This window comes from Ruditapes philippinarum, unplaced genomic scaffold (assembly GCF_026571515.1).
Source record: "Ruditapes philippinarum isolate M1 unplaced genomic scaffold, ASM2657151v2 ctg73_1_1_1_1, whole genome shotgun sequence".
Classification (NCBI taxonomy): domain Eukaryota; kingdom Metazoa; phylum Mollusca; class Bivalvia; order Venerida; family Veneridae; genus Ruditapes; species Ruditapes philippinarum.
Genome location: NW_026857427.1, coordinates 54,642 through 82,414, shown reverse-complemented (window position 1 = coordinate 82,414; position 27,773 = coordinate 54,642). Strand labels below are relative to the sequence as shown.

The following is a 27,773-nucleotide window of genomic DNA, read 5'->3' as shown; positions in this document are numbered from 1 at the left end:
TGAACGAATCGATAGGAATATGAAATCAGTACAAGTCTCAGATGCCTGTCTGTTATCCCAGTCTGTTTATATCATGCAAGCTCCATTGGGAATTTCCCTCTAGCATGTAGCACGCAAATGGTGCGGGGGGGGGGGGTGCGTCCCAGAAATCGAGATTATTATTTTTACATGGAAGTGAATAAGTAAACAACGATCTAAAACCTAAAGATAAATAATGACCCTGAAACAAATAAATATTTAATAGATTTGAGCGCTATTTTCACACAGTAAGTAAATGATCTTTGTGTCATTCAGAGCAGGATAGCACAAGGAATGAAACAATTATGGGATGTAAGTACTTAATTAATGAGTCATTTACAATAAACTTTACAATAGTCTACATTTGAGACAATATGTTTCTGTGAGAGATACTACAACTAAAGATAAATAATGATAATATGTTTAAAATATTCAATTTCCTGTTTAACTTGATGACGAGTAAACTAAATAATTTTTGAATGAAGATGTTAATTTACCCATAGCAAACTTTAAGCGTTCCCTTCATGTCGTTTTGGGTAGTGCAAGCTTTGAATACTAAATAATGCAATTTTACGTTTACATGCAAATACTTTATAGCTGTTATGTTGCATTTTAAACGGTGGCATGGCCGAGTGGTTAACGCGTAGGACTAGTAATCTAATGAACGCTGGCCGCATGGGTTCAAACCCAGTCAGGGGCAAGTCGTTGTTTCCTTGAGCAAGAATCTTTACACTTATTGCTCAGTACTGGCTGGTTCTAGGAACGTTATCTAAAGTGTATCTATAAGCTTATACCTTCCTACACAATCGAACTAAAATAAATTCTGTATAAACCAAACCAAACGGTGTTGTGAGACTAAATGTTTGAGAGCAAAATGAACCATCCTTCCATAAAATTTACAGATGTCCTTATTCGTCAGTCTTCAATTTGCATTCTTTGAATCTTATTTACATCTTTTTTTTTCGGCTATCAATGTTTTATCAATCATTTATCATGGAGCATGTTTTTAGATGTTATCAAAATAAGTATTGAAAAACATAACGATAAGAGAACTTTTAAAAGTAAACAAATCCAAAGTACGTTAACCTAGATTTAACAAATCACCCTGTTGACTGTAGAATGATAATGAAAGCGAGCTTATAATACAACATTTTATCTCTCCTGAACATTCATTTATATGAACTGTTATACAGGGTGATCAGGTGAAAAACGAGTTGACGGATTATGCTTGACACAGGTAAACATTGATTTAATAATAGTCATACATTGTAAATTCTATACATGGATCTGTTAAGGGAATTGCTGGTACAATAATAATCATATAAATACTGTTTTATGCTGTGTGACGCCTTTATTTATCTTTTTGAGAGTTAAGATCGATAAACGCTGTAAAATACTTGTCAGTTTTTGGGTTAAAGAAAACAGATTTTGTCAACGTTTAATCTTGTACATATTGTCAAAATTGATATTAGTTTTAAATTATGAAATTTTAATCACTAACATAATTGTTTAAACACGGAATTCTTAATCAGTGAACAAAAAGTATATTTAAGATATTCATCATCCTGGGTTCAAGGTCATCTGAATATAATGTACAAACATAGTGTATAGCCATATACCGGAAGTATTGAACTGTGTACGTATCAATAGGTTTATAAAGCACCGAAATAAAGATAGACTTCTGCTTTAAACATGCTGATTTCTTTCAGAATACATCCGATTTTAACTGAAAATAAAAACACTGATAGCAAGTAAATGTATGATGAATCCTTCTTTTCCTGCGTTCAATTGGATATTGGCGGAGTTTATTATTAGTCTAAATATTACACATATATTAAGTTGCCGTGTAAAAGTGACATAGCAGTTGGGTAACTAAAGAAACATATTGAAAAATGCCTTCGGGAGGTAAGTATATCTATTTCAATTCATGTTTTAAGTAGAAATTAAGTTATTCAATGGTTTATGAAAGCGAAAGCAATCGCTTTAAATAAAGCGACGAGCTTAAAGTTATGAAATTATGATTCCTTAGCTATAATATTAAATGAAAGCTTTAGACACAACGATTTTGTTATATACCTTACGAACCTAGCGTCCATAGATCTTATTGAAGGTCAAAGACTACTTATTTTCTTTGTATTCGAACTCGCCTTATTTAAAATCTATTTATTAATGTTTGTTTGTTTGTTTGTTTCATTTTACGCCTTTTCCCGACAGTTTTTCAGTCATACAGGCGGGTAGTTTCCTAACCATCATTCATTAATGAAATAATAATTCCATTGCAGGCAGGTTATCATTGACCAGGCGTATATGTATACTTGGTGGGATAACGTTGGTTATCTCGATTGTTGCCATAGCGATTGGTATTTTTTCCGTCTCCGTGACGGTAACGCAAGTGGAATTTCCTTTCACTGCCGGAGGTGCTATGATTGCAGGAATACCGGTATGTATCATCCGCATAGTTGACCCTCTTAAAGATCCTGTAACTCATTTTTTATGGTTTTATATCATAAATATAATGCTCAAATGAAGATTTATCAATATTGTATGTTCCAAAAAGCTTATTTGTACAGATTTTACTGAATTTACATTTAAGGGTTAATAAAGGGAGGTAATTTGAAATTTATTTTCTATAAAGTCTGAGACAAATTTTTCAATAAGAAATGAATGCATATATTTTTAAATAATTACATACAATGTGGTCAAATATTTGTAGTACATATTTTCCATATTCTTCGATGTTTGAAAATTGTTTTAGAAGCATAATTATATACATATATAAAATTTCTCTTAAGTGTGGTAACAACATTAATTGCAACATACGTACAGGATCTTTATAGAAAGTTATGTGTTGCTGCATATGAGTAGTTGAATTTATTGAAAGCGGACTAATCATTATCATTAATCACGCCAAAGGATTCCACCTTACAGTTGACATTTTCTGGCAAGGATCTTTTTTTTCACTACGAAATCTGCTATATTTTTTATATTATTTTACAGTATGGTTTTAACTCTTAAATAACTCCCTCATCATAGTCTTGTTATGACAGGTTTAAGTGAAGAAACAGTCTGGAACCAGATATTTGACGAGTTTATTGTTCTAAGGTGTTTTGTAATCGCATTGATATGACTGTACACGTGTGTAGACTATGTTATAGTTTCCTTGTTCATATATAACTACATAGTTATTTGAATCAATTATTGATTAATTGTTCCTTTTTGTATCGACTTAAAACTAAATAAGATATAATTGTTTAACTTTTTTCAGGTTTAACAATTATATTTTGGATAAACCTGAATTATAGATATGTTATGACTGTCCAGTCTGTGGTAGGTACCGATCTACGTCGTTTCACTTGAAGTGCTCCGAATGTTTTTGCTAAAGAAATTGCTTATTCAGGACGTTTTGGTTTAAACATTTTTTTAGCTCGATTGCGAAACAAGTTCTTGCAACTTATATTAATCACTTTCGAGTCCGCTCCCTGGAATCTACCAGTACTGGTGTCATATGAAGAAACATGTGAAGAAACATGGCCGTGACCTGAGTAGGGTCGAACCCATGATCTCTGGGTTGAGAGACAGACACGTTTTCAATTAAACTTACAATAAATCTTGATAATTTTTTATTATGTTGACTTTTTCAGGCATTATTTTTGTCGTGTTGTCCCATGGCTATGTATAGTGAAGACAAAAAGTCACGTGGAGGCAGCACGACAGGTTGTTTTGATTGTTGCGTAAGTAATATTTAATTCATTTACAAAATGTATTTTAAAAAAGATTTCTGAATTTTTTTAGGTAACATTTCAAATGGCGTATTTTCCTGTAATACATATATTTGGGTGGTTTTAAATAATAACCAATCGAAACCTTATTCAACGTCCAACCGGCAGCATATTACATGTTAAATAGAGTGTGTTCATGGGCGGAAACGGTTAAAGCAAACAACCGCCCACGCTCCTAGCATTAAAATTTTGTTAAATACGTAAAAATTCCAAGGCCATTTGGCAATTTTCGCGCTTTACTGTTTCATAAGTATTTCGATGCCCTATGTGCATAATTTGGCGTGAGTTGGTACCTTAGGTGATCATACATAAGATATATAGCTTGATAGCCTTATCGCATAAAAGAATTTAAAGGCCCTTTTTATATTCGAACCAAAAACAGACAGCGACACATGATAATCAAAGTCGGTATCTCTGAACTAAGCAATTGCGGAAACCGACTGCAGCTATAGATTAATTATTTTATGCTATATATATTTTCAGACATTACTAATGGTGGTCTGGTTTAGTATTACAATATTAGCTATCATTCTTGGGTTTGGACTCTCTGGTATATACGGCGTGGTAGCCTGTTCTAATCAAGAATTGAAGCTCAAAGGTAGTTATCGTAGTATATGTGGATTTGTCAACAAATAACTTAACTGAGTTTCCTTCGAGTTTTCCTTCTTTTCTTTGCATATTTTATCAAAATTTTGTTTGCGTTTTTATATAACCTTTAAAGCTGCACGCATCCAGATGAGCCAAAATATTTTAAGAAAATCAAAATTGAGAAAAGTGTACTGAAACTTTAAGAAACGTAAAAGCATTCAAGATCCAAGTTATATTGTACATGATATGTGCGGTTTAAGACTGATTTGTCAGTACTTTATCACCATATATCTACTGGGTTACTAACGCAGTAAGGGCTGTTCTTTGAATATGTTGACCACTTTTTGGTAATTTTCATGGATTGTAAGTGCCGATTGCAATATGTAAATTGCTTTATTTGTTCACCTCACAATATTTTACTTTTAAATACAATTCCAAAATTTTCATGAAAATTAACATGAATCTGGCGTGCTGCTTTAATTGTTGGACCATTTACGAAGTCTGTGATTCAAAGAACATTCGTGTATCTCCTTTTTGAATCTAACAGTATATAAATAACACATGGGTTTGTGGGTAACAGTAAAAATATCATCCCGAGGAAAATAACGTTACCCGAGGCGTAGCCGAACAAAAATACTGTGATGATCTGAAATTGTCAACTAAATCTAACTGTAACAAAAATAAACCAAGAGTAACAATAACTAAACTGTCCTTACCTTTTAAGTTTGAAGTACTTTCGGCTTACTTGATAGGTGTACAAAGCATTTTGAAGCTTAAGTAATTATGTCAGTCTCAGTTATTATACGTTAGTTTCATTAGTAGTTATGTCAGTTTTATTTTTTTTATTAGTAATTATGTCAGTTGCATTATGTTTGTACTTCTTGACTTAACTTATTTATTTTTCCTGCTTATGTTTTGTTTTCCAGCATGTTCCAGTGCTGCTGAATCCAAAATGGCAATTTCTATTGTGACAATAATTCTAACTTTAATCTTATTCATTTTATCATTGGCAATATTTTTCACGTGCTGTTGTAACGCTGCAAAGTTCGGCATGCCTTTATTGGCAAGTGCTGATTCTTACGGATATTACAACGACTCTATCGAACGACAGCGTTACTACAGCCGACACCAGGGAACATTATCTGAGGATAGAACGAATAACTTCCGCTCTCTGGCAGACAGTACAAATGTTGATGAAAATAACAGGACGATAAACGAGCCGTCTGCTCCAAATGCTAGTGATATCAGACAGCAATTCCCGGAAGCTTATGTGACAGAAGAAACCGGTCCAAGCCGCTCCGATAGGGTTGAAAGCCGGTATACTGATCCACCACCGTCATATGACGAAGTTATGAAGAAGGAACAGACCTTCGCTACACCTGTGTAGTATTAATGTTACTTATGAAATTCTTGTAAAACGTATGTAAAGAAGAAGCGCAAATTTAATGGGACTAAATTCACGTGACAAGAAAATAGTCTTTTTGAATTTATTTGAATATAAAGGGATAAAGTGTTTGAAACTATAAATGCATGTAAGAAAAGAAGCTCAAATAGAGAGTATGAAACTATTAATGCATGTAAGAAAAGAAGCTCAAATAGAGAGTATGAAACTATTAATGCATGTAAGAAAAGAAGCTCAAATAGAGAGTATGAAACTATTAATGCATGTAAGAAAAGAAGCTCAAATAGAGAGTAGGTACATTATATGGTCAGGGGAAACGCTGCAAATGAAAATGTGTTTGTTTGATAGTTATGTTTTACGGCGTTCCAACACAAAGTAGGTTATGTGCCGCCGAAACAAGAAAGATGCATTTGGTTAACCTAGGGTGTTAGAAACCAACAGCAACACCAGTGGTCAAAACCACCTCACCATTTGGAGCTAAGTGATGCAGGGACTCCACTAATTCGAACCCATTTAGTAGCCTCTTATAATCACGCAGGGATAAATGGTGGCTACGTACTGTTGCCTCAACCCCTCGGCCACAGGGGAATCAAATGAAAAAAGTAAGAGTTTAATGACAGAACATCATAAAAACTACTCTACGTACATTTTGTTTTTGAACAACCCGTTTCGTTATTACTTACTAGTATTTCTTTTGAGACAAATACATTCAAGTACATAATTTATCTGTTTAATATCTATAATCTGTTCTCTCTGAAACCTGTACTGACTCAGGGGAAAATAAATTCTGTTTTTATTTGATGACTTGTGTAATTGTGTGATTTTTTCATAAAGTTGTTATCACCATAGAGAAACTGTAAGCGTTCCCTTTATTGCCTTTCCTGATTGCATCTTTAAATACGCAATATTATTTATAGATCTAATATTGTATTTTAGTGATGTTTGTCGGACAAATATAGACAAATATTACCCTGAAAAATAACGCAGTTGTACGTAAATGTCTAAATTATGTCCTAATTTTATTATTTAATCTGAGGCGAATGAAGGTTTGGAAGCTATAAACTGGTGTATAATAATAATAATAATAATAATACTTAACACTATTACTGCTATTATTATTATTATTAATAAAAAAATTATAATAATAGTAGTAATAGTATTTATATTATTATTATTATCATTAATAATAATAATAATAGCAGTAATAGTAATAATATTATTATTATTATTAGATCTATTATTATCATTATTATTATTATTATCATTATTATCTTTATTCTAATTTGTGTTAAAATAATAATAATAATTAGATCTATTATTATTAATATCATTATTTTTATTATTTTATTTTGTTTTATGGTCATATTGATGATGATAATTATGATGATTATTAAGATCACCTTGTAAATAAATGACCACTCTTCGACAACCATTTATTGATTATAAAGAACAGACTTACCTCCAAATAAAGACCATTTGTCTATAAAGGACATGTTTGATTTCTCCAAAGAATGACCTTTATTCACAGGTTTGACTGCAATTATAATAACAATGATAATTGTAATAATGGCAATTATAAAAATATAAATACCAAATAATAGTGATTATAAATTTTTGTTGTTTTTTTTACATCTGATTTTAGTAAAGTCCTATCGATAACTGGTAGCTATAGTTTGTAATTAGAAATATATGCGAGTCCATTCAAAGTCTAAGGGATTTCAATATCCCAATACAAACTATTGGGATATTTGAATGGTCCATTCAAAGTCTAAGGGATTTCAATATCCCAATAGTTTGTATTGGGATATTGAAATCCCTTAGACTTTGAATGGACTCGCATATATTTCTAATTTTATACCAGGCAAATCCATATCAAACAAAAATTCTGCAGGTGAAAGGTAAATTGATCTCTTTAAGGCATTAGATGTTTGATTGACAATGTTTCAAAAGTCAATCAAAACTTTACATCATTAAACTTTATCATGACTTTATCTTGACACAAATACAAAAAAATAACCATCCCGTTTGAAAAATATTAATGATTTAGGTTGATCTTTTCTATATAAGTTATATAATACAACAACAACAACAACAACAACAACTATGTATCATCAGATAAACATGAGTTTTACTTATTTTATCTTAATCTTACTTAAAAAGTGGTTATAAAGATACAAACAAAACTACAGAAAGGCATATCTTTAAAAAAATGAGATCAATTAAAAAATTTATCTGTAAATTTATATGTAAAATATGTACTGCAAATATTTGTCCACATTATATGTATATTTTATAGAAAATAAAAATAACTTTCTTATTACATCCCTTTATTAATGTAATAGGATGGGTATTTACGGTGATCTAAGTTAACAGTTACTATCTTTCTTACTTATTGCATGGTTTATTACCATGAAAATGTAAAGTCGGTAATATCTTTACAAATAATGCTTTTTGAAACTTATAATATTAACAAATCTTCATTTGAGCAATATATTTATGATATAAAACCATAAAAAATTGAGTTACAGGGTCTTTTAACAAACGCCCTATCCTCATTGAAAATGAAATACTCTTCAGAAATGAGGTTCTTCTACTACCTTAAATGTTTTCAAACTCAAGTAATATTGGAGGTCATACCGATAAGAGAACCTTAACAAAGTAAACAAATACCGAGGTATTTCGACCGGTTAACTGAACAATTATCTAAATTTAGTAAAGGTCTATTTCAAAATCACCTAGAGTCCTTTTGCTGTTTGAACTTTCAGGAATATTCGTTTAAGTATTCTATAAACTATTGTATTTTATAAACAGATGAAAACGTGTGAATGACTGGATTATGTTTGTCACAGGTAAACTTATATATTCAACCCCATGACAATGTGATTTAGTGATCTGTGAGATAAAGTGCGTGTTGACATCAGCATGACGTCACGGTAATGCATGCGTGGCAACATAAATTTGTCTTTGTTGACAGGAACATTAAAAAAATAATAATCACGGACGTGCTAGAATCATGTACGAGTATTTGCGGTAGACATGTGTTCGAATTATCAAGGAAACACATTTTTAAATGGACATACCGGTGTCAAAAATTCGAAATTAACGTTAATCTCGTGATATGTTAATAATGCCATGTACTAGTATATGTTTCAATGTTGTTACAGAAAACGGTTTCATTTTTTTTCTCAATACAATGATTGAAATAAAGCACACATTGAAAAACATAGCCTACTCAAAATAAGCTCTATTCTACATATGCAATGTCTTTTAAAGTAGAGAGAAATAGAGAATCCCTAAAGAATACCCAAGCCACACAATTGAAAATGTTACAGGCTGTTTGATTGAGCCTGTTTATGTACTGTTCTGTTGGAAAGTGCAGTTACCGTCCACGCTTGAGCAGTATTCAACAATTTACATGAAATGGTAAAATTTGGAATTTGAAACATTCGCAGACAATATGTATATTAAAACACCCGCACTTATGAAAAATAGTGGTAAACCGGAAATAATCAACTTTGCTATTTCTTGCCCTTTGATTTGGGCTTTTGGAACAAGTTAAAAAAGTCAAAACTACATTGAAATAAAAACTTATGACTTATGCCTAAAACGTGCTTATATCTTTCATAAATTATCTGAATTTAGATGAATGAAGGATGAATACAAAGTGCCCAATGAGCTGTAATTTTCTGGTGTTTAAATGAAGTTGAAGATGCCTCATCAATTTTTCATTGCACCAATCTTTCATACACTGTATCTTTTATAATCTTAGAAAAGCTGTAAAAACTTTTAAAAAGATTTAGCAAAGGGAAAAAATGAGATTGTTATTTTTTGAAATGTTTGGTTGTGTTTTACGGCACACTTACACAGTTGACGTCACATCATTCACATGGTGACTTTCCAACTTTATTGGTGAGGAAGACTTCTGGTGTCCTTCCGTGCATTATTTCAGGTACGAACCGGCACCTGAATAGAACCACCGACGTTCCGTAAGCAAGCAAGAAAGCTATCTCACTTGCGGAAAGCTTCCTCCCTACCGGGATTCGAACATAGTGCGGTGTGGGGCCTTATGGTTTGAAGTTCACTCGGTCACGGACGTAACAAATTATCCGATGTAATGGTTCTATTAAAACAGTCAACGCTAGTGATACAAACTCATGAGCCTGACGTCACAATAAATCAAAAGTTTCCTTTATTCAGATAGTAAAAAATAGATATAAGTACTTTCCAATACATATAACATATTATATCAACTTCTAAAACATATTATATGAAATCAATATTATATACTATTGCAGAATTCGATGAAAGGATAAGATTGACCAGACGTATATGTATACTTGGTTGGATAATGCTGATTATCTCGATAGTTTCCATAGTGGTTGGTCTTGCATCCGTCTCAGTAACGGAATCACAAAGGGAATTTCCTTTCACTGCTGGCGGAGCAATGATTGCGGGAATACCGGTATGTATCGACCTTGTTGTCGGATATAAAAGAAAGTTAAACTTAATGAAAATTAAAAGACAAAAAGTGTTTTACTACGTTCACCTGAAAAGCTCAGTGGAGAGAACATCGGGTTAGTAATTCAGGGATAGCTTGTTCGATACTCGGGCGAGGCATAATTTATCCGTGACAATTGATCTCGGAAATTGGGTCAAGTAGTCATTAAATTTTGTCAAAATCCGATTGGAATTTCCTCCAACTGCATTTTTTCCCGATTTGATTTTTTTCCAATATTTAAAGGCGTTTTCCGAAGTTTTCATATAGACATATAAGCAAAATTAAAACTGTTCAATAGAATTATTTTAAACTTTGCATGTTATTAGAATATGATAACATATACATTTTAAACTGAAAAAAATGGGGTCACCCACCGTTCTCATTTTCGAGTTATGGTACATTTACATTTTACTTTTAGTTTAAACAGGTTTCACTCGAACCAGCATGAATTTCTGATATTTTATTTCACTCTCTGTGGTACCAATCTACGTCATCGTTTGAAACGCTTTGGTTTTTTGTACAGAAAATTGCCTGCTTAATTTGGAGGTATTTACGGTATTGTTTTCCAAATGAGCTTTTAAGTTTAAAGAAATGTTCATAAACTGCTTGTACATTTGTTATTTTTTAATGACATTGTTGTGTTGATTTTTCAGGCAATGATACTGTCGTGTTTTCCAATGAAAATTTATAGTGAGGACAAAAAATCACTCGGAGGCTACACGTCAGGTTGTTTTGAGTGTTGCGTACGTAATATAGATTATCTAAATGAATATTTCTTACCACTCGAAGGCATTAAAAATATATGCGTGGATTTTGTTGTTGTTGTTTTTTTTATTAGATTACATTGTTTTATAATTAAATTATAATAGGTTAATGGCACACCGACTATAAAACTCATATCGCGACTTTCAAATACTACTTCTGGAAATGCTACCTTACACGGGGGAATATTCAAAATCTCTTGCTGGTTTCGAACCGACAGTTCTGAATCTTAAGTGAAACAAATTCAGTAAAATACTAATATAAAAAACCCGGCCCAGGAGAACCCTTCAGAGGTCCGTACTCGCAGTGCCTGAGAGGGCGGAGGGACCCCCATGAAGCCTTGAATACTGAACCCTTCAGCTATAGTAAATTATGTATGCAATTTCAGACAATACTAATGGTGGTGTGGTTTAGTGTAACTGTATTAGCCATTACTTTAGGGTTTGGACTTTCTGGGATATATGGTGTCGTTGCATGTTCAAATGAAGAATTGAAGCTCGAAGGTAGTATGCCTGATATGTATAAACTTACAGTTTTGTTTAGTTAAAAGTATGCCCTGTCTCTACTTTAGAGGGTCAACGTGTTGGAGTTTCTTTTAAATTTTTCAGTAACCAACTAAAGCTAATTTTAAACACAATTAAAATAAATGCTCCTTGATCAGATGACCTTGTAAAAAAACCAACACGATTTAGAATAAGAAAGAAACAATAATGATCTTTAATTTTCATACGTAGACTTTTAAAAGTATCGACAGTTTGAGATGTCAGGTTGTGAGTGCTGACTGTCATTGCACTTTTACATTATCCCTCATGTACTGTAAAATTCAAACCGAGTCTGCGATTTTCTTGTAATTTTGTTGTGATAAATGCTTCTGAGGTATCTACCTTTTTCCAGATTTTTTTCTCTCAAATGTATACCATCAGTAATTAAAATTTTATTTAGTTAGGTTTTGGTTGAGAATACACGTTTTGTGGCATATGCACCAAATTTTATGCCTGCGAAATAAATGATTTCACGATAATATCTAATTTTATTCTATGTCTTTATATCATTTCTTTGATTTTTTTTGGAACGGTTATAGTTATCTTTGTCCTACTAGTATAAACTACGAAGAAAGGTTTTAAAAAAGTATATCTTCAAGTTATTTTGTTAGCAATTTTAGGGTTTCCTGAGTTGATATGAATTTGGATTGTTGGTTAGGTTGCTCACTGTCTATGATCTTTTGTACCTTTTTCCCCCATTATTTTATCACATTCATTTGCAGCACCCTTTGTGCAATTCTAGTGTGGCTGTGAAGTATGAAAAGCGGTATGGGAACTGTCCGCCGTTATTTTGTAATGCAATGTAAATTTTTGAAATTCCTGTGAGCGTAGCTCGCCATTGCTGACGTGAACTGACACCGTTTTTGTTTGCCATGGTGTTACTAGATTGAGAATATATATTAAAACTGTTTAGACTTATTAGAAGAGTCGGGCTAGCTGAAATGTGATACATTAAAAAAAAATACAGTTCTGATCAGAAAGACATCCGTTTCAAATATAAGTACAGAAAGACATCCGTTTCAACTATAAGTACAATTAGTTTATAGACTCTAACATGGGACATAAACTGTTTTGAGCAGTGGTCAAAATAGAAAGAAATGCAAAATTGTTATTAACTATTATGTAATTACGAATGTCTATCATGATATTTATTTCATCAGCAAAATGTATTGTAATTATTGATATTTTAGGCGATTTGATACACTAGTGTATTAAACAGTGTTAATCTTTTATATCCATTTTAAAAATCAAATGAAATCAAAATCTGGAAAATTTTATTGTCACATCCGTGACACCCCGTACACTTAATCAATGATGTTATATTTTCGATCCTTGAAGATCGTTCAGCACGACATTATTGTTGAATATACATGTCATGTGGTACTTTTAGTTTCTTCTATTTGGCCTTTTTCAACTTGGGTGGTTCCAATATTCCAACTTTAATACTGTATAATCACCCTTAGGATATGTTGTCTGCTTTTTAAATTTGTCTTTTGACGTCTTATCTGTGATATGCAGGATTCATAACATCAGATCCCCTTTCAAAATTCCATTTTATTTAGTTCCGCCCATTGTTTTCTCGTTTAGGGCACAGACATTCTTTTACTTGGGGACCATACGCCTCTACTGTGTCACATTGAAGGTTCCATGATTACCGCCGTATGAACACATCTGCGGATGTTTATAAATTCAAAATTTCACCATTCTCATGTTAAATGTTGAATTCTGCTTTAGCCGGTGCTAGGGGGCGTGGACGGTAACTTGCACTTTCCATTACCGTCCATGAACAGGCTCAATCAAACCGAGCCTGCAACATTTTCAATTTTGTCGTGTTGGGCTTTCTTTAGGAATTCTGTATTTCTCTTTTTTTTTGTTTACTTTCCAAAACTTGCACTTAAAGAAAAAACTTTATAGATGTTTTCTTCCGGGCGATTTTGATACTATTAGTGTTGTTATTATTATCATATATAAAAGGTAAGTTATAGTCCGTTTCAGAAAAAAAAAAACACTTCGCAAAGCAGTCCACGGAGTATATAACGTAAATTCCATTTAGCATGTTCACAGACATCACATCAATTTTAATGTGTAGCAAGTAACTGTTGTTAATTACGCATGAAGCTAATTCTTGATGCACGTACTTATTAATCACTTATTGTACTACGAGTCAAGTTATTGTGATATTTTTTCATGTGCAATACTGAGTATCTCTTACATTCTGACCCAGCAGAATTTAACTGAGCGCGTCAAGAACGGAATGGTAGAGTAAATCAAGTATTTTTGTTGGCTTTATGTGTTGACCACATACAATAAAGTATTAGGCAAGAAAGGAAATATTATTTCTATATTCATGACTGAACGGCGATTTCAAGCATTTTTGGAAATGCTAATACTTGTTGATTTCTACTTTCAATCAGTATTTAGTCCGATGTCTTCTTTGCACAAGTTAAAAACCAAAGCTCTAACCTAAAAACTTTTCCCGGGAGATTTCCGCATGGCACGGTTATTTTTTTTGGACCGGAGTTTTGTTCTTTCTCTATATAAAATGCATAAATTTTCGTAAAAAAACGCCATATTCTAGATCCAATCGTTAAAACACCACTTGTCTGATTCCATTTTATATTGTTCTGTACAACTATGGAGCATCTTCTTTGTACAGCATGACAACCAAATCCCTAACCCAAGCAGTATGTCCGGAACATTCCCGCATGGCTTGGTCGTTTTGGGACAGGCAATTTGCTGTTTTCGATATTATCGTAGATCAATTTAAAATTTGCAAAGTCACATCATGGAGGCAAAACCCTCCAGACTATGTAATCGACATTATTATTACCGATCACAACTTAATAAAAATGTTATTTAGTGTTGTAAGACAGAACGTGGTTTAGAGAACGTTCTTACGAGAATTGACATCATGCCCAGCTAGCCATTGTGAAATGAACGCTACGTACTTAAAAAAAATTAAAAAGTGGAATGATAATTACATTGTGTAAGACACCATTTGTCGGATTGCGTTGCAAGATCGTTTTTGTACAACTTAAGAGGGTCTTCTTTGCACAAATAAATACAAAAGCCCTAATCCAAAGAAATATTTCCAGGAGATTTCAGCGTGGCATGATCATTTTTTTGGTCCTGCGATTTGTTCTTTCTGTATGTAAATTGTATAAAAAGGAGGCGCCATATTCTAGAGCCAACCGTTAAGACACCATTTGTCTGATTCCGTTGTAAATTGGTTTTTGAACAACTTTAGAGGGTGTTCTCTGCACAAAATGAGTGGCAAAGCCCTCACGCAAAGAATATTTTCAGGAGATTTCCGCGTGGCATGGTCATTTTTTGCTCCCGCGATTTGTTCTTTCTGTGTATAAAATGCATAAAAAAACACTATATTCTACAGACAACTGTTAAGATTCCATTCGTCTGATTCCGTTGCAAATTCGTTTTTATACAACTTGGCGCACAAAATGAGTACTAAAGCTCTAACGCAAACAATATTTCCAGGAGATTTTCGCATGGCATGGCCATTTTTGGAGCGACGTTTTTGTTTTTTTACTGTTTATAAAGTGCATAAAAAACACCATATTCTAAGGCCAAGCATTGTGACACCTTTTGTCTGATTCAGTAAAAACTCTGAAAACCGGACCCTCTGAAAACCGGAATCTTCTGAAAACCGGACCATTTTAAAAGTCCCGTATTTTCTCCTTATATGTTCATTGAAAAAAATCCTCTAAATAATTCCGAAAACCGGACGATTTTCTATGGTTTCTAATGCTAAACATGCACAAAAAATCCTCTGAAAACCGGACAGCAATTTTAAGTGTCAACTTTCTGTGTATTTTAATTTAGATTAAAACATAATCTCAACTGGTGACATGTTCAGTTAACAATTAATGATCACCTCCTTTTAATCTATGCAGGTGTGAAAACACTTGTCAGTGTGTGGCAATTAAATTAAAGCTCTTTCATCATAATTGTGTCTTTCCCTGTATAGGTATGATTTTTTTTTTTAAAATATGGAATGTCTAAAAGAATTGGGAATCTTTTGATAAATGATTCCTGATTTGCTTACAATTTTGACCTTGAAGTTATCTTTGTTTGGATATTAATTATATGCAAAAATAGTAACACTAAATTCCATTAATTACATATTTCAAAAGATATATTTCAAACAATGTGTTGTTTTAATTTCTGATTTTCAGAATTTTATTCATGGATTTGCATAATGAAATAACTTAAGACATTGATTGCAGAAAGAAATTAAAATATGACTTAGACAAAAGGTTTGAAAAGTAAATACAAAATGATTGAACAAAATCACTGTTCAAATTCATCATAATTATCAATAAATGTATAAAACCTCTGAAAACCGAAATCCTCTGAAAACCGGACTTTTGGTTAAGTCCGGACAGGGTCCGGTTTTCAGAGTTTGTACTTGTTGAACTTACAGGTTATGCCTCGAATTGCCGTTCTGTCAGTGAACCGTTGCTTCATTCTTTTAATCTTCATGGGATCCTTCGATGTTAGTTCCGTGAAAAATGGTATAAAATAGAGAGAGAGAAAAAATCGAATCCCTTAAGAACGTCTAAAGCAGCTAAAGGAAAAGGCTTGGCTCAATTGAACACGTGTCCACGTTCCTCTAATAGTTGACAAAATGAAAATATGCTTTTGATACATAGCTAAAGACCCGTCATTTTGCAGGGGATAATTTTTTAATCAGAAATCAAACAAACGGTAAGATGACAAAAATAATCACATTGCATAAAATAGTGAATAATTGAAGTCGGCTAAGCATGATAAAATGGTGAAAAGTTTAATGTTGTATACTACTTTTGCTTGAATTTGCTTTTATAAGGGAGCGGGTATTGCATGCTAAAGTCTTAGGATCATCCCGACACCGGCTTAAGAAGTATACAGAATTCAATATACGTGTATATGTTATACTTGAAAATTAAGACGACAGCATGAAGATTAATATAGATCTATACAAACTTTTGAATTCACATTTTTGGCATTACAATGTCACACATTATTCTTTTTGTTTCGATTGCTCGTTGGGGCTCAAACATGTAATCAAAACAAAAGTTTGATAGTTAATCAGACTAGCAACTGTTACTATGCACATTTCGTATCGGTGATTCTATTTTGAGAAATATCTTTGTCCATGTTTGTCTATGATCACAAAATGGTGCCATCTTTAAAAGAAATTGGCACCATCTTCTCAAATTCCATAAAAATGCAATACCAATCAAGAAGCTTAATTTCTCAAGACGGGCATCTGCAGTGGATATGGATCCGTAAGTCAAAATAATCGGCTGTCTTATTTTTTTTTAATCAGCATTTCAATGTTTCATATTTCATTACCAGATTATAATAAAATAGAATCATATTAAATATCAATTAATTTTGTTTATTTATGCACTTATCAACATTAAAGTTATAATTATTTATACATTTGTGTATTTACTTATTCTAACAATTAAGTTTTAAAGTACAAAATCAGTAAAATTAATGACTTTGAAAAATTATTGTTCTAATATTTTACGCCATATATATTTTACAAAATCCAAAATTCACAACTTCAATTTTATTATGAAAAACTATAATACAGATATCTATATTTATCTATCATTTTGTAAAAGTCTAATTGCTATTCATTGAATTAAAAGGTAACTGCTTAATACATATCATAGGTCTAGTGCACTACAAAGTGCACTTATGAAGTGCACTAGTAGTGCACTTTGAAGTGCACTAGTAGTGCACATCTAGTGCACTCCTAGTGCACTTTGTGTAACCTTTAGTGTGAACTCAACTGTAGTTCACGTCATCAAAAGATAAATTACAGCTTTAACCACAAAATGATCATTTGAGTATATAGTTTTTCCTATTATAAAAAGAAGAGAAACGCAGTGAAATAAACGAAGCAAAGTTACATGCAGATAAGACTGTAGCAGGAAATCAGATATTTAAACTAAACTTGACATAACAATATTATTATGTGGTCTGCCCGGTGCAGTCTTCACAAATCAGATAAATTATAGCTGGTATATTTCATTGACCTCACTTTAAAATTATGTGAGAAAAATGTCTTATGTTTATAATACAAAATGTATGCATCAATTATGCTATGAATAAATTATATAATGCAATTAGATTATGTAGGGATGAGTTCAGCATTCTAAAATAGTTTTGTTTCTTTCTATTTCCTCACTTTTATCATTTTTATCTTTACACACTCGACCAATTTTGTTATATTAAATAACCAATTTTGTTATATGAAAGTTATAAGTTTTATTAGAAGCACCGGAGTAAATAAAGTAAATATGATATATAAAACTTTGACTTCGTGGCGTCAGCTGATGTAAATGTTGCTATAAATTGTAGCCCGGTCCATTTTTGCTGTATCTCTTTCTGAATATCTTTGCTGAACCCCCAATCCTCCTTGGACAAACCATTTCAAATAACCAACCCCTTTGGACAGATACCTAGGGAAGGTTATTTTTTGCTGAAAAGACCACCAAGACAAAACCACTTTAAATAACCATCATGGACGGATATCCCCTGTACACCCTATATTGGAGGCATTCTTGCTGAACATGACCCCGTGGACAGATGATATTTAATTTTTTTAAACTATACGTATTGCTTATTTCAGAAAAGGTACGTAGAAACATTATAATTTTGATATAAAGTGGGGACAGTGTAGTTAAAAAGGTCTTAGATGGTCTATCTTATACAATTGGCTTGATAGTATTTAGTACCTCGAAACCTATGTTGATAGGTTACGTCCCTTTGAAACTCTTCAAAGACAAAGAAAATTGCAACTGAACAGAAAAAAATTGCGGGTTAAATACGTGGAATGCACGAAAATAACAGTCCTACTTTTAACATTGTAAGTAAGCTTCCTTAATATATGTTATTTTTATAACACCCGAAAGTAGACTTATAACTAGACAAACAATTACAACTGTATTTAGCGAGATGAAAAAAAGTAGGTCAGTTTGACTTTAAATTGGACGGTGCCGGTGGGTGGAGTAAACAGCAATTTTGTCAAACTGAATCATTTAGGAGTTGCTTTACTGTTATTTTAAATCTGGATAACTGGGCAGTCGCCTGTGTAAGACTGCACTCTATATTTCAGGAGTAAAAGTTGTGTAATATGAATAAGGCAAAGTCTCTAATCGAGCTCTGACACAATTTATCCACAGCGACAGGACACGGGAGCTTCACGTCATTCTATCAAATTACTACACACTCACCTCTGCACTCTGCCGATTGTATGATTTACTCAACATTTTAACACATTACTCTCAGTATTTTTTTACTTTTAACGAGTGTAGGACAAAAGCCCCCCGGAAAAGAGTCAACTCGGCCCTATACCAACTCGGCACGGGTCAACTCGGCCCACTTTACAAAAATATATAGGCCTATAACGTATTTACTTTGCTTTTCATGTTGTTAAGGTCAATGAATAATAAGAAATATCTTATTATTATTATATAATTATACATTGTACCTCTGCTGAAATAAAGTATATTTAGAAAAAAAAGTTATGTATTTGTCTTGCAGATTCGATAAATTAATATAGACACAGGCACGATTATCGAACCTGAGAGGAAAAAATATGAACAGATTGATAAAATAACTTCATATTTTTTCTTCCCAGGTCCGATACTTGTGCCTGTGAATATACATGTAGATATAATAAAAATGTGTTTCCTTAGATGCATTTTGTTTGTAAAGTAATTTTCAAAAAAATATGAATTACTTAATAGCATAAGCTTCTAATTAATTGCAGGTGGTCACTAATCAAATTTGAATGAATGAGTCAATCATAATTATCACCTAATTAATCGGTACCTTTAACATACACATTGATTGATAATAATAGCCCGTGACAGTAGGAGTCCTTTGATGTCCTTTACCCATTTTTAAAAGTGGGCCGAGTTGACCCCTGCCGAATTAGAATAGGGCCGAGCTGACTCGGGGCCAAGTATGTTTTAGGGCCGAGCTGACCCGGATTCAAGCCCCCCCCCCCCCATCTAAAAATGACATGGTGGACAAAAGCCTTCCTATTAAATTTACACATAGGACAAAAGCCCCCCATCAAAAATACAGGTAGGACAAAAGCCCCCCCCCATTCCATCAAACAAAAGCCCCCCTAAAGTTTATAGACCAGACTGATTACTATCTTTTTCACATGCACACTGTTAGGGAACTTGGGTTATATATATACTTCAAATAAATCTAAACATGTATGTGCCTTTCACTTTTATTTCCTTGATAAGCGTTGATAAGCGATTCTCTGAAAATATTCATTTACATTTGTACTGTACAATATATAATAAACATAAAAACATTCATCATGTTCATATCGTCAATGACTTATATACAGATTACACAATAAATCAAATTAGAACTTTTGTACCTTTAAATTAAAATCATAATGTAAATTATTTTTTAAAACAATTGCATTTATTTGTTAAAATAAACATACCGATTTGACTTGACTCAATACATCAAGTTGCGGATTTAAACTGACGAGATTCTCAATAACAATTGTTTGATGGACTGGGGGGGGGGGGGGGGGGGCTTTTGTACTACCTGTATTTTTTAGGGGGGGGGGGGCTTTTGTCCTATTGTGTAAATTTCATGGGGGGGACTTTTGTCCACCTTGTCATTTTAGATGATGGAGGGGGGCTTTTGCCTGGGGGGGGCTTTTGTCCATATCCCTGCATGGACAGCAACCTTTAGAAATCTGACCTGTTAACCTGACTTAACCTCGCAGCCACTTGATAACATGATTTCTGAATGAAATTGTTAAACTTTAAGCATTGTTCCTGTTATGAAGATTAACAATTGAAAATGTATTTTATTTCAGGAATAGAGAGCACATATAAAGAACTGAAGAATTCTATGCTGAGTTTGTTTTGAGTTGGTGCCTATGGTGTCCTATTGTGTGATCTTGGATGTGACGGTTCCTAGTTGAATCCTTGCCAGCCTCTAGAATTCATTTTTTATGCTGAACTATAAATAAGAATAATGGCAGGATTGTCGTCAGATTTAGAAGTGTTAAAAGACATCCCGGGTTACAAGGCTATCCTCAAATCTGTACTAAAGTCACAGATTCAACTTCTGGTAAGTTAAGCTCACTTTCTTTTTTAGTGGTTCTGTTTTTGAAAGAAAGGCCAATTTGATGAATTCTGGCAGTTATTTATGGCAGTCTTTTTTAACAGTTACTAGCTCATTTCTCTAAGTACTGTAAGTAAAGTTTATTTTATATGGAACTCTTTAAAAGGCAAGATATATGAATAAAAACATATATAGTATGTAATTTCCCTGTATTTTTGGTTGGTACATTCAGTGATTCTCCTGCTTATATAACAGAGTCAGATACAGAGCCTCTTCCCAATTGAAATTTTCTTTAAAATCATGCAGTTTTCCCAAAAATCTTAACTTAAACCTGCTTTTTAACTCCCCAAATTAGCAATTTTAGCGATAATTTTCCCCAAAATCGAGAGGCTAATGCCTCTTCCCAATTAAGTGAAAAAAATCACTGACATTTAACAGCATGAACATATCTGATTAAAAAAGTTATTTCAGTCTGTGTAGTCATTAATGATTAGAGCCTGCAACTTAAGAACTAAAGCACTTGCCACAACAATAGAATAGAAACACCTTGATAGTGTTGATATTTATCATCTTATTTAATACTTTACACAAATATCAGCCTGTTTCCTTCTGTCCTTATCTCATCTGGCTTAAGCTAACATAGATCTTTGCCTGTTTAATTTTGTCCTTGTATCAACTCACTTTCCTTTACATTGATCTCAACATGTTTCCTTGGGGCCTAAAATTTCATCTAACTTTACATAGATTAATTTATACAAATTTATTTTAGTTTTGATTGTTTTGGAAACTTTAAGCCTTTTGAAACAGTCTGAAATCTGTTCCTGAAACCAACAAGTACTTAGCAATGAGTGTAAAGTTTCTTGCTCAAGGAAACAATGGCTTGCCCCTAACAAGTTTTGAACCAACAGTTTGGTCACCAATCCTTAGATTACTTTTCTAATGCACTAACCACGCTACCACTTTATGTAGATGTCGAACTGTTTCCTTCAACCTGATATCATGTCACCTAACTTTACATAGATCTTGACCTGTTTCCTTCAGTCCTGATATCATCTCACCTAACTTTACATAGATCTCGACCTGTTTTCTTCAGCCCTGATATCATCTTACCTAACTTTACATAGATCTTGACCTGTTTCCTTCAGGCCTGATATCATCTCACCTAACTTTACATAGATCTCGACCTGTTTCCTTCAGGCTTGCTATTATCTCGCCTAACTTTACATATATCTTGACCTGTTTCCTTCAGGCCTGATATCATCTCACCTAACTTTACATAGATCTTGACCTGTTTCCTTCAGGCTTGCTATTATCTCGCCTAACTTTACATATATCTTGACCTGTTTCCTTCAGGCCTGATATCATCTCACCTAACTTTACATAGATCTTGACCTGTTTCCTTCAGTCCTGATATCATCTCACCTAACTTTACATAGATCTCGACCTGTTTTCTTCAGCCCTGATATCATCTTACCTAACTTTACATAGATCTTGACCTGTTTCCTTCAGGCCTGATATCATCTCACCTAACTTTACATAGATCTCGACCTGTTTCCTTCAGGCTTGCTGTCATGTCTCCTAACTTTACAAGGATCTCATTCTCGACCTGTTTCCTTCAGGCCTGATATCATAATACCTAACTTTACATAGATCTTGACCTGTTTCCTTCAGGCCTGATATCATCTCACCTAACTTTACATAGATCTCGACCTGTTTCCTTCAGGCCTGATATCATCTCACCTAACTTTACATAGATCTCGACCTGTTTCCTTCAGGCCTGATATCATCTCACCTAACTTTACATAGATCTTGACCTGTTTCCTTCAGGCCTGATATCATCTCACCTAACTTTACATAGATCTTGACCTGTTTCCTTCAGGCCTGATATCATCTCACCTAACTTTACATAGATCTCGACCTGTTTCCTTCAGGCCTGATATCATCTCACATAACTTTACATAGATCTCGACATGTTTCCTTCAACCTGATATCATTTCACGTAAGTTATCATAGATCTTAGGTTTTTTCCTACAGTCCTGATGCAATGTCTATTCTAGGATTCCAAAAAGCGGGGGAATTTTATCGAAAAGTGAGAATTTATTACATTTGTTGATCTTTTTCCTTCTTTCTCTATGTGAATTTTTCCCAAAAAGGGTAATTCTCAAAAATATGAGTGAATCCCCCCATCCACCCTCCTAGAATAGACACTGCCTGGATAACAAAATTCAGTATGCTTGTACTTTTAGAACAGAACAATGTTGTACATGTTATAAATAATAGTTGTATGTAAAATAGCAGAGCATAAACATGCTGGAATATCAAAACAGGATAATGAAACCACTTAGGTATGCGCTTAATTGAATAGGTCTGCAAAAGTTTTTTACCACATTGGAATGAAATTAAAGAAACATTTTTCTTGTTATTATAATGTATGTAATTATACATGTAATGATGTTTATTGCAGATAGAGCAGTTATCTGACCACACTGGGGAAGAGACCATTATACTGACAGCCAGTGTACATGATGGCACCCTGTCACATCTTGGCTCGATCACAGGCAAAGGCTTCCTGGACGGAAGAGATGAAATCAAATCTCAATTCTTGGCATTCTGTCTCAAAAGTAAGTGCTTGCAAGAATTTGAAAAACAGTCACACTAACTTGGTAGTGAAGTTGTAATCGTCTAGCGGGGCATCATTTCTCTTTTACAGTTAACCTGAGACATTGAGTCTACCAGTAATGATAGTTTTTTACCTGATACTTTTTCTTTGGGTTTTATGTCGTAACAACGCACTGTAGGTCAGACAGTGTTTTTTGAGCTTTAATGATGGAGGAAGACCTCAGGTGCCCTTCTGTGCATTATTCCAGGCTCAAACAGACACCTGAGTAGAGCCACAAATTTTCCTTAACACTTCTGATTCAGAAATATTAAGGGGTCAGTAGTCGATCAAAGGTTGTGGTAATTACTAGATAGTTTTCAAAGAAAGTCGGTTAGGTGGATTGACCACCGAAATATGACCTAAAACTAAAATTCAAAATTATTACTTGTCCGTAAAAGCTATGTGACAACCTGTGCAATATGGACAATTGATTTTGTCGCCTCTGCTACCATTTAACTAATGTACTACCAATTCCATTAAACTGTTGTAAAAGTGTACTACTAATAGAATGTGAAGTGTACTACCCACAGTGTTATTAAGTTTAAATTTAATACCGTTAAACTGTTGTTAAAGACGTTTTCGGTAGTTTTCTGTGCGCATCGTTATGCGCTTCCAAGAAAGATAATCACGGATAATTACTCTTCAAATGAAGGTCAAGTTGAATAGTATTTGGATAAGTGTTTAAATTTCAGCTATAAGCAAATAATGAGTAAATAATACAGAATATATATTTCTAAATGTTCAAAAGGAGATCGATTCAAAAGAATAAGAGGTTGTTTAGACAACATCACATAAAGGATTTCTACAAGCATTAGTACGACAGCATTGATGATAATTCTGCGCGCGTTACCCCACCCACTTGTGGTATAGTGACGAAAGTGCGTGACAGCGTCACGACTTGATTACTGGCAGACATCTGGGCAAAGAAGTTTAAAATGATATATTTTAAAAGTGTTGAATAAAAAAACAAAATTAATATCTAAGAAATGTTCCGAATTTCATTATTTTCTTTGTAAATTTATGAATACTTGCTTACTGTTCGGGTATGTTAGTCGAGTGAAAAAATAATATATTGTTGAACCAGGTTTTCCGAAGGAAAAAACTGGTTATTAGATTGAGGTATGTCGGCGGGCGGGCGGGCGGGCGGATGGGCGGGCGGGCGGGCGGGCGTAAACAATTTCTTCTGTGCGCAACTCCTCCTACATTTCTCAACGGATTTTTGACCAAACTTTCACAGAAGCTTTGTCATCAAGTGCCCTGGCGCATATTGTCGGGGTTTTGCGATTAGATAATATTTGACCTAATTATGGCCCTTTGTTTTTTTTCCTTATATAAAATATATAGTGAACAATTTCTTCTGTGCGCAACTCCTCCTACATTTCTCAATGGATTTTGACCAAACTTTCTCAGAAGCTTTGTCATCAAGTGCCCTGTCACATATTGCCAGGGTTTTGCAATTGGTATATATTTGACCTAATTATGGCCCTTTGTTTTTTTTCCTTATATAGAATATATAGTGAACAATTTCTTATGTGCGCAACTCCTCCTACATTTCTCAATGGATTTTGACCAAACTTTCTTAGAAGCTTTGTTATGAAGTGCCTGGCACATATTGTCGGGGTTTTGTGATTGGATAATATTTGACCGAATTATGGCCCTTTGTATATTTTTTCCTTATACAGAATATATAGAGAACAATTTCTTCTGTGCTCAACTCCTCCTACATTTATCAACGGATTTTGACCAAACTTTCTTAGAAGCTTTGTTATGAAGTGCCTGGCACATATTGTCGGGGTTTTGTGATTGGATAATATTTGACCGAATTATGGCCCTTTGTATATTTTTTCCTTATACAGAATATATAGTGAACAATTTCTACAGTGCGCAACTTCTCCTACATTTCTCAATGGATTTTGACCAAACTTTCACAGAAGCTTAAAAGTCATCAAGTGCCCTGGCGCTCACTAAATTCCCATGTTTCTTCCAAGACATCATTCAAGTATTTTTTTAAAATTGTGAACATACTTTTCTTGATATCGCACAAAACACCACACGCCAATATTGTTGACAAAAGAAAATGACAAGAGACGCAAAAATGCAAAAATTAAGCAAAAATAAAGTACTGTTTACCTTTCTAAAATATTTGGGAAAAAAAGGCGAATAGACAACATAAAATTTCTCAATCATTTTTGTTTGAGGAATATTAAAAAAGCCATAATTCCTCCTAAAAGTTCAATTAAAAACAAATGCCCCTTCATGACAAAGCTTCTGTGAAATATTTTGCTGAAAACCTGGTTGCATCGCATTGCGATGTTCCTTGTCTATTCGTTATAACACAGTTAGGCTATTTTGACAGTTTTTAGATATACGGTTACCATGGAAACTGCCATTTTACAAGAAATCCAACACGTCAACATATTTTTAACCAGGTTTTCCGAAGGAAAAATTTGGTTATTAGATTGAGGTATGTCGGCGGGCGGATGGACGGGCGGGTGGGCGGGCGGGCGTAAACAATTTCTTCTGTGCGCAACTCCTTCTACATTTCTCAACGGATTTTGACCAAACTTTCACAGAAGCTTTGTCATCAAGTGCCCTGGCGCATATTGTCGGGGTTTTGCGATTGGATAATATTTGACCTAATTATGGCCCTTTGTTTTTTTTCCTTATATAGAATATATAGTGAACAATTTCTTCTGTGCACAACTCCTACATTTCTCAACGGATTTTGACTAAACTTTCACAGAAGCTTTGTCATCAAGTGCCCTGGGGCATATTGTAGGGGTTTTGCGATTGGATAATATTTGACCTAATTATGGCCCTTTGTTTTTTTTCCTTATAAAGAATATATAGTAAACAATTTCTTCTGTGCACAGCTCCTCCTACATTTCTCAATGGATTTTGACCAAACTTTCACAGAAGTTTTGTCATCAAGTGCCCTGGGGCATATTGTCGGGGTTTTGCGATTGGATAATATTTGACCTAATTATGGCCCTTTGTTTTTTTTCCTTATAAAGAATATATAGTGAACAATTACTTCTGTGCACAACTCCTCCTACATTTCTCCACGGATTTTGACCAAACTTTTACAGAACCTTTGTCACCAAGTGCCCTGGGGCATATTGTTGGGGTTTTGTGATTGGATAATATTTGACTTAATTATTGCCCTTTGTTTTTTTTCCTTATACAGAATATATTGTGAACAATTTCTATCGTGCGCAACTTCTCCTACATTTCTCAACGGATTTTGACCAAACTTTCACAGAAGCTTTGTTATCAAGTGCCCTGGCGCATATTGTCGGGGTTTTGTGATTGGATAATATTTGACCTAATTATGGCCCTTTGTTTTTTTCCTTATACAGAATTATCAATATATAGTGAACAAATTCTTCTGTGCTGAACTCGTCCTACATTTCTCAACGGATTTTGTTCAAACTTTCACAGAAGCTTTGTCATCAAGTGCCCTGGCACATATTGTCGGGGTTTTGTGATTGGATAATTTTTGACCTAATTATGGCCCTTTGTTTTTTTTCCTTATACAGAATATATAGTGAACACTTCTTCAGTGGCAATTCCTCCTACATTATTCATGTTTTACATTGCACATAGTTACATTGTTTGTTGCTTGTATTTGTATTTCAAATACAACATATTTATCTACAATGGTGATAATTGAAAACCTGGTTTCATGGCATTGCCATGTTTCTTGTTTTATTTTTATTTTTAAATTCGTCATTAAATTTTACTCATCATACAAAAAATTTAGAAAATTCTATGAAAGGATTAATTTTTCATAAAACTGTAGAAAATGTCTTTAAGTGTACTACCAATAAAGTGTTGTAAAGTGTACTATACATAGCCATTTTTCCCCTATATAAGTGGTACCCATTCACAATCCCAATTTTCAGACTGGGTCCGACGGACCCGTTCACAATTCGGATGAAATTTCACAATTTCGATTAATTAAGCCTTTAATAATGTATTATTTCCTCTCTTCGCATAATGATGCTAAAATTTTGCGTGTTGTGCTTTGTTTATCTGAAAATGCGTTTAGGCGACCATGATTTCCGTTGCATTCGACCTGTAAATTTTCGTATTATTTAAATACAAATTTTCTAGGGACGAATCAATACCGAAACAAGCGTCTGGCAATTTCTGTAAACATCATAAGCTTTAGATATCGACATTAAGTATGTTTAAGTCAGTCACAAATTATATGTTCGTACTGCTTAATAAGATATTCACAATCTTAAGTAAAAAATTAACATTTTGTTAAGAAACTACGCTTTTTTTTATGGTACCGGACCCATTCACAATTCTGGGAAAAAAATCGCTGATACAAATGTATGTTGAATGTACAATAAAGTGTTGTCTTTAGGTTTGAGTGAGGCAAGGCTAGCATAGG

At 33.6% G+C, this 27,773-nt stretch overlaps 2 protein-coding genes across 4 annotated transcripts in view; both read left to right on the top strand.

Moving 5' to 3' along the window:
• Positions 1-1,106: 1,106 nt before the first annotated feature.
• LOC132749707 (uncharacterized) lies at positions 1,107-11,651 on the top strand. 2 transcript variants are annotated; one of them, XM_060739581.1, is made up of 8 exons: positions 1,107-1,255; positions 1,728-1,923; positions 2,301-2,458; positions 3,660-3,749; positions 4,281-4,395; positions 10,083-10,249; positions 10,939-11,028; positions 11,436-11,651. In XM_060739581.1, the coding sequence occupies exons 2-8, from the start codon at positions 1,911-1,913 to the stop codon at positions 11,592-11,594; spliced, it is 792 nt and encodes a 263-aa protein (XP_060595564.1). In that variant the 5' UTR covers positions 1,107-1,255; positions 1,728-1,910; the 3' UTR covers positions 11,595-11,651. The 2 variants fall into 2 exon arrangements, with proteins under 2 accessions (XP_060595564.1, XP_060595563.1); XM_060739580.1 differs by lacking the exons at positions 10,083-10,249; positions 10,939-11,028; positions 11,436-11,651 and adding an exon at positions 5,312-6,641 and having other exon boundaries at positions 1,108-1,255.
• Positions 11,652-18,358: 6,707 nt separating this feature from the next.
• LOC132749706 (zinc finger and BTB domain-containing protein 18.2-like) overlaps positions 18,359-27,773 on the top strand; it is a 53,905-nt gene continuing 44,490 nt past the window's right edge. For both annotated transcript variants that reach the window (XM_060739579.1, XM_060739578.1), the window contains exons 1-3: positions 18,359-18,472; positions 20,462-20,718; positions 23,177-23,333. In XM_060739579.1, the coding sequence (XP_060595562.1) occupies positions 20,623-20,718; positions 23,177-23,333 (253 nt within the window). In that variant the 5' untranslated portion in view covers positions 18,359-18,472; positions 20,462-20,622. The remainder of the gene's footprint in view (positions 18,473-20,461; positions 20,719-23,176; positions 23,334-27,773) is intronic.